Raw genomic sequence first — 14,162 nt, 5'->3', positions numbered from 1 at the left:
GGCAGGTTAGACTTGTGATGTCTGTATCTATGAAAGTTCAGCGGGTAAAGTATCAATCAGTTTTCTTCCACTCACTTGATATTGATAATGTGTCCATATGTGGTACACCAGAATAAAAAATCAGTCTTTTTGAAGGACTGAATTCTTGGTGAAATAGGTTCATAAATATTAGCCATTTTGGATTGGGTAGTGAAAGCCTGTAAACATGAAGCAGCTCATTAGCAAACAGTTGCAGTGCATGCAGATAATTGCTGATTCTGTGTGTTTGTCTGCAAAGAAATTACAGTGTGTGTATATGTAAAACAAGTAATTGGGTCTAAAATACAGGTATTAAAATTATAAACTCCAGTAGTTGTGGGAAATTTCCATTTCAGGTGTTGATGGCATAGGTTGTATACACTATGAAGAAGGTGAACATTTGTCTTGAAGTCTGTGTGCCATGGGTCTACCCTTCTATGGGTGAGGTGACTTTCATTGTTTATTTCAGCCTCTGATGTGATTCCCATTTACTAAGTGGACAAAAGGAGCAAAGAGCAAGGATCGTAAATGTGGTTGAGTGCTTTTGGATCTTGCCTTTGTCTTTGCAGCAGGCATTGTTTGGCCTTCTGCAAGTTAGTTAAAGGGCCCTATCAGCAGGGCTGGCTCTTCTGGATCAGGTGTGGTTTGCAGGAACCAAGGAGGCTGGGCTACCTTGTGGCCTGCAACGTGGGGAAGAGACCTTGGTTAGGACTGATAGGAGACCATACAACCCCCATGCTTCCCTAAGTCCCTCTTCATCTTTCTGTACCCACTCCAGCTCCTGCTGCACGTCTGTGTGTGACACCAATGCAGCAGAAGCCACAGGCACAGGAAAAACAGGAGCTTCTTCAACCTTTGCTGCATCTCAGCCTGTCCTGAGCTCAAGAACGGCAGGGCAGAGAAACACAAAAGAGAGAATCAGAGCCTTGGGAAATTTTCTTTCTCTCTGTGTGGGTAGGGGAAAGTCAGCACAAGAGTTCACATTTTGGAGAGAAATACTGACTCTTTTCCAGTGACCAGTATTTATCTCTGCCTACTATTTCTGTTTCTTACTTGTAACTTTAACAATTGGTGTGATAGAGAAATTAAACTTGCATGAGTTTTGACATAGTCTGAGCTCACTCAGAGCTCTTTCTAAAAACCATTTTCTGGTTTTCTATGGCATTGAAGTGAAAGATGATATGCAGTGGCTCAGCACATAATTCATCAGTTTGATATTTTTGACTTCTTAAAACCTCAGTACTTTGTCCTTGTTCACTTCACCAATTTATTATAAAACCTCTAATGGTAACTCTCAAGACCATTTCATATTATTTTTTGAAACAGGTGTATTCCCAATACAGAGCCAAATTTGAAGTCTGCTCCTGCCAAATTTGAAGTCTGCTCTGAACCACTGGTTTCACATAGAGTGCTGTGACCATAATGGTACAACTTAGTATGACTGCTCTTTATTTATAGGGTGAAGAAACAAGTGTTAGCCCATTGATTAAATATAAAGCACTGAAAACAGAATATTGATTTTGGTTGAGTTTTTATGCTGCTGTAAGGTCTCAGTTCTGAGCTAAAATCAGCATGGGTGGTCTCTGGCATCCGAGCACGTTCCAGGCACTCAAATCTGAGCTGACCAGTTTAAACTAAAAGTACTGTGAGGAATCTTTGTACAATACGATGTGACAAATTTTTTCTTTTTGTTAACTCTGACTGCAGAAGATGAAGAGCATGTGATGTTTAAAAAATGAGCTAACTAGTAACAGCTTGGAGTGCTGTGTTGATTTCCAGGAGTTGGTTTAACTACTGCCCTTCCCCCCATTATCTTAGTCTTCACCTCATTAAAAAAATCACAACTTTGTAACACAAAGTGTCTGCTGTGATGAATAAACAACCTATTTTGTAATTCACAGATCATTTAAACTCTAGCAATTTCTTATTAATCTTGATAGCACAGTTGACAGACCAGACAAGTATATATAAAAAAAAAAATCTTCTGCTTAAAAAAATTCTTGGTAGATGCAGAGACACATAGAATTGCTGCTAAAATCTCATTAAACTGTCATTTTTCCTTTCTCCTTTTGCTAATCATCACAGCATTTGTGTAAATTGAACTTTTTATCCTTGGATCTTCCTGACTGGCTTGTTCAGAGACAGTGCAATCTTACTGTGAGCTCCATTAGCTAACCACGGGACTGATGGCACTTTCATCACTACAGTGTAGCTTATTAGATGAAGCTGTGGTAATTGTGCATGTACCACCACACTAAGTTGGAAGATGTCTTCTGGAGCTACTTCATGCATTCTGCAGCTACAGAAAAGGTCTGGGGTTGGATCTGAGTGCTGACCACCTGGTCCTGGGCACTCCTGTGGGTTAGACATACACGCTTAGCTCACTTCCCGTGTTTGGCACCACTCTTAGTAGCTTTCTCCAGAACAAAGCTTCACTATTGCTCTTCCAGTGGTGTTCCGGAGGGCAGGGTTGGAAAAAGACTGCAAAGAAAACAGTCATCAGGTATAGGCTTATAGTGCAAAGCCTGCTGAGATGGTATGCTTAACCCTCCTCCTTCCCTCAGGCATACTCGCAGATATGCAACACATACTCTGTTTCATGCTCTGAAAATCCCTCTCTAGTGAGCTGCATAAAAGTCTTCTCACTTCTTTATGCACTTTGAACTGAGACATACAAAATAACTGTGTGTTGTCATGGGACTCTGGAGCTTGAGGAAACTGAGGCCTGAGGGCAGTGTGTTGCTGATGGAGCCCCAAAATGAGCATGAGCCAGTGTGTGCCAGTTGGCCTCAGGGCCAGGGGTCAGACCCTGGCCCTGTGTGTGTTTAGCAACATAGACATAGTAGAGGATTGGACCCAGAGGCAGTCTTTGCAGAAGGGGGTTAGGTGATCCTATAATAAATTTATTGAGCTCCAGAAGAACTGATGAAAGCACTGACCCTACAGCTCTGATCAACTACAGCTACTGTTTCATGGCTAAAAATCTTCCAATTTCCACCCTAAGTTTATCTGTGGTTAGTTTCTAGGTTGTTCCATGTGCCAGCAATGTTTTTTTAGCTTTTCTTGTGGTTAACCCTTCCTCCTTCCCTGTGCACTTACTGATAACAATTACCTTTTGAACTTCAGTTGTGAGGTTAAACAAGTCCTGTCATTCTTGAATTTTCCTGTATCTTGAAACTTGTTGGTTTGAAATTGGCCTGGGTTACCTTGGTCTTGGTTTCCTGTGTCTGCTGCAATATACTGTATGTGTCTATCTCGCACCCTCAGGCATGGGTTCTGCTCAGCTCACTGTTAGGGGCAGTGTTGTGCTTGATTAGGAAATCCAGGTGTAACCTGAGCTACTACTGAGAGAAGGCATCAAAATGTGGTAGCTAGCGTTCACCTTTCCTTAGAGGCTCCAAACATTTGCAGGGCATTTGGATATTACAGGAACAGTGACGTGGATCACGTGTATTGGTACTGTGCATTCCTTATGAGACTCTTGAAGTGGATGGAGGCTCTTCCTTCTTCTGGTTGTGGTATATATTGGAACAGTATAGGCTTGGTATATCAGAAAGCACAGAGAGTTCTGCAGAGTGCCATTTTTCACAGGACAAAATCAAGATGTCATCATTGTGTTGGGACTGGCTCCAGGCTGCCAGTCAGTAACAGCAGCAGGGATGTGTCTGTGCACATGAGAGAAATGGAAGGCCAGTTTTACTAAGATTAAAAGCTCTTCCTGAAGCATTGTGTTCTGTACTATGTGCAGAAGCTTCTTATCGATTAGGCAAAATTCTGATTTTTAGAGTCAAAAGTGTGCCCTCTGTTTCTGTTAGATGAATCTGAGGATTTGTTAATGCTCAGTTTCCTCTCACCAGTCATTTAAAATGCTACATTTTTGTCCTATTAATGCAAATCTTCCCACTAAATCTAGTTGCTGTGCTCCTGTTATGCCCTCTGTCTCCACTGTAATCTAAGAACATCCATTTGACAACCAGTCTCTAATTAAGGGTTATAAATTAAAATGACTGGCAAATTTAGAAACCTCTGAGCAATACAGAAAATAGTGAATAAGTATGCTTACAAATATTTATACAGGTTCAAATATGATAAAATATGTGCTGTGGCAAAAATTATGCTCTAATTGAACAGTACCTGCTGTGTAAAATGAAACAAACTGTTATCAACATTTCCTTGTGTTAGGATTATGAGCTTTTTGTCAATTTTTCAGAGAAATGAACACTCAACAATATTCAGGCAAATGTTAGTTTTGTAGAAGCTGTTATTTTGACAGCACAAAATTTGATAAGGCACTCTGAGGAAGTGTGATGCTCTTTCTCCAATTGGCAGTGCAAAGATGAGGCTTCAGCTGGGAAGGGGATCTATAGGAGATGGTCTCCACTTACAGCCACTCACTCTTGTCCTGCATGGATTTCTGTCCAATTCTGGTGTCATACATCAAACCTGTAGAAAGTTTGGAGATTTAGAAACAATAGTTCCTCTTGTTCTACTTGCCTGATAAGAAACACTTCTGTGTCCTGCTAGGAGTAGAACCAGCTTGGAGCAGGATGGGAGAAGCTGTGAAATAGGGTGGGTTAGCTAGTGCTGCTCACATTTTGAGAGGTGTTTCTCTGGTCTGACCCAGCAAGTTTTGTGATGTTCATAAATGGCTGAGTTGTTCCCAGCTTCACTTTCCAGTTCTTGTGGAAGAAAGCTGTGAGGCTGGGGTTCTGTTTTTCTTTCTGCAGTCTGAAGAGGTTAGGCTTCCCAACAAATCTGCTGCTGTTATCCTTGCCTCTGTGCCCTGACCACAGCAGCTTCAGCACAGAGAGGGAGAGAGAGAGAACAGCAGGAGGGGCTGAGGGCAGTGCCAGCCCAGCATCAGTGTCCTGCCTGCCCTTAATGAAGTGACCAGCAACCATCCCTATGCTTTCAAAAAGTCTGAAAAAAATAGATGTCATTCTACAAGTTCCAGATCCATCAACCACTGCCCCCAGTGGTTGTCACTCCAGACTCCATTCCTTAAATTAATGTTTTGATACCTTCTGGGATTCTTGCTGTGTCCTGTGTCAGAGTTCCAGCAAGTAGAGGATAACAAAATTCTTATTCTGGCTCAATTAGTAATTAATAGCACTAAAAAGTCATTCTCCTTAGCCCTTCCTCTGATTGCTTCTTTAAAAGGTCTTTAAAGTTATGGTGGTCCTTAGCATGTTCTTCATCAAGCATGTAAGCCTTTAAACACTATTAAGCACCTTGACTAGTCTTGTGGTTCTCATGAAATTGCGAGTCAAAACACGTTTAGAATGTTGGAAGAGTACTTCTGACTCTGCACCCCACTGGGAACATGCTCATGTTCAGTGTTCAATCCTGAAAAGGTACCATTTATAGGGTAAGCTGGGGTCTCTTATTTACAGGTGAGCTTAAGGATGAGTGCTACCTCAGCTATGCAACACAAACCAGCATGCAATAAGAGATAGAAACACTAGCAATTAATACTACCAGTAATGAAGCAGTCATTCTTTGGCTTTTTTCCTTTTTTCCCCTCTCATGAACCTAGTAGCAGGTGGTGGGGATGTCAGAGCACACACTTAACTTCTCGTTGCATGGTTATTTCTTCAGCTAATGAAGCCTTTTGAGAATACTTTTCAGCTACTTCTCCAGAATGGAAACCACTGTTGTGGACTTGATATTATGTTGGCTACATGTGAATATTCTTTTTTTTAAAACCAAAGCTCTTGAGCCCCTCATAGGGTATTGTAAAAATTCTTAGTTTTACTAGTCTGCCCAAAGATAACAATTTTCAGAGTTCTGAAAACTGTGCACCTGTTATTTTAAGTTAGCTTCTTAATGTCTCAGAGAGAACAATTTAAACTATTAGCAGTAGCTCTTAACAACTTAGAAAACTTCATAACACCCCAAATATAAGCTAGTTAGTCATTAACAAGAAGGATTTTGGACTTCTGGATTTGTTTTCTGTCTCTCAAAAAAGCTGGGGAGGCCTATAAGATGAATCTGGGGGTCATAGATCTATCTTACCTGGTCAATGCCTATTTGTCAGAGAGAAGTGAATATGAGTAAGAGAGAATTAAAAGTGGTGGGACAAAGCCTAAAAATATTTGTCTGATGCCAGCACCTTCTTAAGAACCATCTGGCATAATAAACCTTTATAAGTAGCACATGTCCAGGGAGATGTATAAAACAAAGACATGTGTAATTATAGCTTACCTGAATATACTTCCAAATCACAGCAACTGAGACAAAGTGGTTTGGTATTTAATAGCCCAGTAGACCAAAAAAATAATACTGGATGGAAAATTATTACCTCTGGAGTCAGTGCAAGGTTCTGGTTCTGTATTAGTTTCTGCAATAAGTTCAGTAAGAAATACTTGGTTAGGCACATGAAAAATGTACCTAATTTTCTATCTGAAATGAAAACTTGCTGGGTTTGTTGTAGACTTAAGTACTTTTTGTCTTGGAATGATTTGTCTGTTTCTTATTGCTGTCACTGCATCTTCTGTCCACGTGGGATAGTTGTAATTTTTCTTAACTTCAGATTGTGTGAAGATGGTCAGGAGGCAAAATTTATGGTCTTCCCTTGCTCCAACTGATTATCTTCTATAAGTTATTCTTGGCCTGATCTTGTTTTTGCTTGGGAAGAGGTTTGTTGTTGAAAGTTTGTAGAAGTCTGCCAAAAGAACCTTTTTCTCTCATTAGTGCAGGAAGGAAACTTGTTGCAGTACTAATAATGAAACTTGTCTGGTTTTACAGCTGAAGATTTCTGAGTTTTAGTGAAGGAAAAATATTTACTAAAGCCATTAGTTTTGGTTTTTTTTTTAGTTTTGGGAGCCTTTGAAAACATATTTCGTTCTGGATGCCTTCTATATTTTAAACTGCTGCCTAGAACACAAATATATTGTTCAAAGAAACGTAAAAGTGATGTTTCTGTCCTGTTGACATAACCCCTACTTCCAGTTGTGGAAATTATGTCACTCTTTTATTCAGTCCTCTGTAGCCACAGAAAAATAATTCTCTGACTATTTATTGTAAAGGCTTTATAAGATTGGTGCAACTTAGTAATGTACTTGGAGTTCAACATATTTTCTGGATTTTCTAAATGTATTGGTTCGTATAACTGCATCTCTCATACACTTAATGGTATATATTTAAAATACAGGGTGACCCAATAACAGTTGCAGTAGAAACAGTAAAAATGAAAGAAGCCTTCATGTGATGGTTCTTGGCTCTTGGCTGGTTTTTTTTCTTTTTCAATTTCCTGGGTTTTGTGTTGGTTTCTGGCTTTACTGGTTATGAGAAGGTATGTGGACAGCATAACATGGGCGTGGTGGAAGCCAATACTGAGCTTTCTTTTGCAAGTGTTCAGTCCTTTGTGACTTGCTTGCATGGGAAAGTTTGTGTGCTGTAAGTTAGGCTGTAAATTTGTAGTGCATTAGCTGTTGTATAGAAAATTCCATGTAGACATTTAGCCCATATGGAAAACATTTCCATTCAGCAATGATTCCTGTGTGTTGAAGGTACTGCGCTCAGTTATTTGTGTGGTGAGATCATTCACACAGAGGTCAGCATATAGCACCAAGTTTGCTATGAAGTTGTGCTGTGCAACTTGGTCTGTTTTAATTTTCACATGGGCACAAGGGAGAAGAAAACAACTTTTTGAAAAAATCTGTTCTTCAAAACAAGCAGTGGAAAACCTCTTAAAGTTGTCTGCACATGCAGGTCTCTAAATGATCTCAAACCCACACCACACTTCATCTGTTTAAGAAGTCAGGGCAGCAGGCAGCTTCTTAGTAGGTAGGTGTATAAATTATGCAACTTGCTGTTATTCCTAGGAGTAAACAGGAAGTTCTTGCAGTCCTAATGTTTTTTTCAGAGCTTGATTGTGGACAACACAGAAACTGCATTCTTCTCAGCTGTGTTGGTAACACATTAGATAACCTGCTCTGTACTCATTATAAACACTGGTGCTGTCTGTCCTGAAAGAGCTGTTATGTATGGTGGAGCAAGGCAGGATGGTCCATTGCTACCTGGCCTGTCTCAAATCCATGGAGAAATACAGGACTTTGTTTTCCTGCTTATGAAGTCTGGCACCTTTTAATGAGCAGTAAAGTCACTCTAATATTGAAGCTGGATGTTTTTATGGCCAAGTGTGTCTTGTGTATTCTGGGGCTGGGAGAATCCTGCAGCAGTGCTGAGCCTTTCTGAGGCCCAGAGGACAGAGCTGCTCGGTTTTACTTGGCCATTCTGCTGCCTTTAAGAGCGCACAGAGCACTCCTACAACCATAAGACTGTTCCTATCTGTGCATGTAAACACATAAATGAGCTGTTTTATACTGGCAGCTAGATACTCCAGAGAGTTGTGAAGCTGTGAGATATTGCTTCACTAAGGGTGGTTGCAATGGCTTGGCCCACAGCCTACGGCTTTGTTGCCTGCAATAGGTGTCAGCAAATGGCAGTGCTAATGCACTTAATGATATCATTACTAATCAGCAGCCTGGTCAGAACAATTGACCTTCATTGATCTTGGTATTTCTGCTTTTATTTCTTTCTCTGCCCTTTATGATAAGCTGTGCAAGCTATTTGCCTTTGAATATACTGCTAGCAATTATATTGTAACACTTTAATTTTAGTTTGACCAATTTATTTAATGATCAGTATTATGAATTGTTTCTTCCCTTGTTTAATCAGTGTGCCATGCCGAATTGAATGCCATCATGAACAAAAACTCAGCTGACGTGAAAGGCTGCAGCATGTATGTTGCCTTATTTCCATGTAATGAATGTGCAAAACTCATCATCCAGGCAGGTAAGCAGTAGTGCCAGCTTGCTTTTTCAGGGTTGCAGTGCTGCCTGCTCATTGGCATCTTCTAATAGATGTATTTGATGTTAAATTGCTGATCTTAGATCTAAATTAATTGCACTGTCAACCTCATAAGATGCTACTTGTGAGGGTTTTTTGCATCTGAATGGTGCCAAATTTTTCCAGTGCTAATTGCATCTAGTGTGATTCTAAACGTGCTTCTAATTTAGGTTTGTAACTTCTTAGACCAGGAGCTGCCAAAGAACAACACAGGCTTTGCATATAATTACTGTCAATTTTACTGTGCTCTGGCACATTGAATGGAGTAGGGCAGAAAGAAATAAACTTCTGCATGACAAAAGGTCTGTTGGGAGTATATACATGAAATTTTAATTTGAATGTGATGCATAGTAGATATTTGAAGATTTTAAAATATCTTTGCTCATAAATGTCATAAGATTTCTATGAGCCTATTTTAATTATGTCTTTCATTACAATTATTATAAATCTGTGCCACTGCAGCAAGTGTGCTGGCCTAAATGTGTCTCCTTTTTTGAGATTAGGCAGTATCTGCAGCAGGCTTCAGTTCTGTAAAAATCTCTGCTTAAAGTAGCATGTATTTTGCTCACTGAGTAAAGTAATGCAGTCCCAGCATGGGTTGCTGTTCTAGGGAGTGTCTATTACTACTAATGGCCACAGGAAGAAAGCAGCAAACAGAAGGCTTCTTTATTTTGGTTCAGTATGGTTTGAAATCAAGAGGGGTGAAGAGGGAAGGAAGATGGTATTCTGCATTTGTGCTTCATACAATTCTCTTACTTACAGAATCAAAATCAAATGGCCTTCAAGGTAGATTGGCTGCTTGTTCTCAATGTAGTCACTCATCTTTTTCCTTGTGCACTTAGGTCAGCACTAAACTGCAGTGTATTGGTATTCATATTGTCTGGCAAACACAGGAAGATGTTGATCAGCTATGAAACGCTTGTGAATTCTCTTTTGAAACCTTTATATTTCTCCCCTGCCTAAGTGATTTAGGCAAGATCATTTAGCAATTTTACACAGCATACATTTGTGAGTAGAGGTGTACCAAGGAGTTGGAGAGTGTGTGGATGAATGCTGCCTCTTCTGATTGTGTGCACCAGACATTACTATTTTTTTCTAGTGTAATTCTAACATTTTTTCTATGTGACTTCTTTAGGCATAAAGGAAGTTATTTTCATGTCTGACAAGTATCATGACACTACAGAAATGACAGCTGCACGGCGGATGTTTGATTTGGCAGGTATTATATATAGGTGAGAGAATTAACTTTATTTCTACTCTGGAATGAAAAAAATGGGGATGTGAAAGATACCAACTTTAGGGCAAATGTTTTTCTTCTTTCAGTCATGGAGCATTTTATTCCTCTGTAGTGTTTGTAGATGGCTTGCTCTGTAGAACTGTTGCACCATTCTTTTGTTTTGTGTATGGTTAGAGTGCAATTCTGAAACGTTTGTATGAGAAAATGGTCTGTGACTCATTTTGTTCCTGGAATGGGAGTGAAACTGCCAAGGGGGTGGTTATTTATTACATTGTACTTGGGAGAGTCTTCCTTGACTCTGCTTTGGGCAGGAGGTAGGGCTAAATGATCTCCTGAAGTCACATGGAACCTGAATTATCCTGTGATCATATGAGTTGGACTGAAACAACCAACTGATTTTTCGTTGTTGTTTTTGTGGATTACTCCATCCTTATTGAAACTTCAGTGTCTTGTTGTTGCTGTCGGTTTGGGAAGGTGTCAAACAGGCTGCCCATAAATAATTCTTGATACTCATAGCTGTTCATTTTCTTTGGTCAGCTTTTTAGTGAGAAAAGGATAAAACTTGGAATATTTGCCTTAAAGTAATGATAACCTGAAAAATGTTTCAAGAGTGGGGTTTTTAAAGACACTGTCAGAGATACCTAAAGACAATCTGTTCAACAGTGAGTTTGATGGGAGTAGCATGCTGTGGGTGAGGCTAATTATGTAGTCAGGGAGGCTCTGCAACTCTAAAAAGTTTTACAGTATTAATATAAAGACTTTGAAAAATTTGCAAACATAACAATTCTGACAGATAAAATTTTAGGATGAAAGATACCTACTGGGCTAAGAAACATCCATGGAAAAACACAGCAGTACTTGAAATTCAGTTTTAGTCCTTCGGTGTATTTCCTGTCTACTAAGACTATTTGACTAAGAGGCATAAATCATTCTCTTGCAAGTCAAATCTTGTAACTTCTCCAGGGTGAGAGATGTTTCTTGCATTTCAGATTGCTATTCAGAACGAAGCGTTCAGAGTTTCTGTGGTCAGCAGCATGTGCTTTCCTGCGTGGACTGTTACTTATCCTTGTATCGATTGCTGAGGATGTAGGTGGTACTTAATGAATCTCTTGAACTGAACTGCAGAGCTTAATTAGGCACTAAATCCACACTATTTGCATAATCTTTTGTTTACTGGTAGACTGGAAAATATATGCTCAGTCCCTGTATACCTTCCTTGCTAATTGCTGCAGCAGATGCTGTAATGATAATAAAAGGAAATATTTTGCGGCAGTATAAACTTCAGAGTTCTAAAGTTACAATTTTTAAATTATTCCCTCTTAACTAGTTTGGGTTTTACCCAGTATGGCATAATGTGATCTATTTCCCTTCCACAAAACATATTCTATTAAGCTTGAAAGTGTTTTTCTAAAACTTGGCAGGAAAAAATTGATCAAAATATCAATATTATCAAAATGTATTCCAGATATCTTTTTATATGTATATATATACAGAAGATTTAAATTTTTTTTTCTGGATGCCTATATCTGTACCTAGATCTTTAAATATATATTTAAAATATTTGAAATATTAATATATATGAACAAAAATCACTGGTAACATTATGCCACCACCTGCAGCTAAGTTGGTAAAAGTCCTTTGACTCCTGGGTAATTTATAAATTCCAATAGCTGAAGAATGTACAGGGTAACCCACCCCATGTGTCTTTTTGTCTTAGTCTTTCTTGTCCAGGTTTCTCTCAGTGTGGTGCACTATAATTGGCTCCTATAGAGAAGAAAACTACAAGAATCCAAGGATGTGTTTTTTGGAATTTTTTTATTCCTTCAAAAATTTAGCTGGAACTAAAGCAAGCAAAATGTTTTAACTACTCACTAACTAATAAATGTGTTTTTCTTTTTTTTTAGGGAATTCAAGCCAAAGTGTAACAAGATCATCATCGACTTTGATTCGATTAACAGCAGACCAAGTCAAAAGCTTCTGTGAATTATGTCTCATTAAGTCTTTAGAAGAGTGTGATTATCCTTTTCTAAAAAGCTGCTAATGCCTTTCATCTTGAAGTTACTTGCAACTTTTTAATGGTTTCTGTAGCTAAAGTAGACTTATAAGAAATCCAAGGCATAAAATGTCCCGCTCACTTCATCTTGTCATGTGGAATCTAAATCTACTTCAAATTTTTTATGCCTTTATCAAAACTGCTTAAAAAATGGAGACACATAGGTGAAACAATATAAATAAAGAAAACTGTGCTGATTCTTCCTGTATTTATCACCACATGCTCTGGTGGGCTGTCAGCATAGATTCAGCCTCAGTTTAACAGCAGTACTTGTAACCAGTGGTACGGTGGAATATGCTAATAGATGTTGATCTCTCTGTTGGATATGTGGATCTTCACAGCTGATCCTAATAAATAACAAAAAATGTTATCCATGCAAATGCTGATCTTACAACTAGCATAACACTAATATTTAAAAGGTTTTACAGCTTTAGGAATGTGTGCCATTTTGCTTGTTACCCAACAAATGAAATGCTGCTTTTTCTTCTAATTGCTATCTGACATTGCCATACCTGGGGAGGGTTGAGAGAGGAAGCTGGTCTGAGAATTGTCCATGCCTGAGTGAGCTTTACAGGTGATTTCAAATCCTTGGTTTCCCCAAGATTCCAGAATTGAAGGGGCTTGAGGGAGAAAATAATTTGGTGCTTTACCTCTGGGACTTTTACACTGAATTTGTTTTCATGTGTAAAAGAAAATAATTTTATTGGTCTAAGCTGTTCCTAGATAATCCAGTATAGCTCAGTCTTAAATTCTACCTGTAAGGTAACTGAATAATTTTTTGTCCTTTGAGAGAAATTGGAGATATTCAACCCATATCTGTATCTATGCCAAAAGATGTAATTGCAGTGTTAGCTTGTTTCCCAGTGCTGACATAGTACCTCCATTTTCATAAATGTTGCCTAAAATAATATCCTTTTTAATTTTATCTGGAGATCTGGGAATAGATTTGAGTTCATTTTCTCTAATTTGATTTTTAAAAATTAAGTATGCCTAATGGCTTTGTTTAGATAACATTGGTGGTTGTTGGGTTTGTTGTTTTTGGTTTTGGTTTTTTTCTTTTTAATGTGGTTATACTTCAATGAGCTTTTATTTTCTCTACAAAAGCTTTGTTTCATATTTTGGAACATTATGTAATTTGGCTTCATACCAGTATTATTAAAGTCTTATTAAAATCCACTACACTGAAGTAGACTCATTATTATAATATTAAGTCATGCACTTGGCTCCAGAGCGCTGCTGTTTTTGCAATCATATGGAAAGCATATTTTGTGCATTTGTGATATTACATAAAATATAATGTTCATGAACCATTTGACTACTAAAGGGATCACTGTAATGTATTATGTGTCCATTTATAAGATAATTTCTGGTTTTCTTTTTCCTACAGCTGTTTTCCATGTCAAAATTGGTCTGTGGCTTAGTGCCAGAAGAAGAAATTTGCGCATATGTGTGTGGGGGGGGGGGGGAGCATGAAACCTGAAAAATTACTTTAATAAAATGTCACTAAGCCAGTTAATGCACATTGTTTTCTTTGGTCTGAATTAGTAAGTAAAAGCATTTTGACTTATACATGTCTGACAATAGGACAGAGGGGAGAGAAGTCGAATTTTGGGGTTTTGCTGCAAAATTGCTATTCTCTTCATATATAATTGATAATCTAAATTCAGATTTAAAATGTGCATTGTGACTCAAGTTACTGTAAGCGTTTCTTGTTAGGCCTTGGATACTGTGAATATGTAACCTGCATAGAAACTTGAAAGTTGTTTTGAACCAATGTCCAGATATTTTTAGGGAAGTACTTTTATAAACTTTTTTTTCCCCCCCAGGACTTACCTGGTTGTGTAACAAAAAAGCAGGTCTGGAGAAAAGGGTAGGATTTTAGAGTTCTCCTGATCAGGTGTTGGTCTGATAGAGGCGCACGTACAAGATATCAGAGTAATGATCAGTTGACTCAGGCCACTAAGTGGACTCTTAATTCCCAGGGCAACTTTATGGAAAGGG

The 14,162-nt window shown here is 38.6% G+C and overlaps 1 protein-coding gene across 4 annotated transcripts in view; it reads left to right on the top strand.

Annotated features, from left to right (window-relative positions):
* DCTD (dCMP deaminase) overlaps positions 1–13,337 on the top strand; it is a 59,376-nt gene extending 46,039 nt beyond the window's left edge. For all 4 annotated transcript variants that reach the window (XM_066548310.1, XM_066548309.1, XM_066548307.1 and 1 more), the window contains 3 exons: positions 8,701–8,817; positions 10,007–10,103; positions 12,013–13,337. In XM_066548310.1, the coding sequence (XP_066404407.1) occupies positions 8,701–8,817; positions 10,007–10,103; positions 12,013–12,091 (293 nt within the window). In that variant the 3' untranslated portion in view covers positions 12,092–13,337. The remainder of the gene's footprint in view (positions 1–8,700; positions 8,818–10,006; positions 10,104–12,012) is intronic.
* Positions 13,338–14,162: the final 825 nt, after the last annotated feature.

Source organism: Molothrus aeneus, chromosome 4, assembly GCF_037042795.1.
Source record: "Molothrus aeneus isolate 106 chromosome 4, BPBGC_Maene_1.0, whole genome shotgun sequence".
NCBI lineage: Eukaryota > Metazoa > Chordata > Aves > Passeriformes > Icteridae > Molothrus > Molothrus aeneus.
This window is presented reverse-complemented; position numbering and strand designations above follow the sequence as displayed.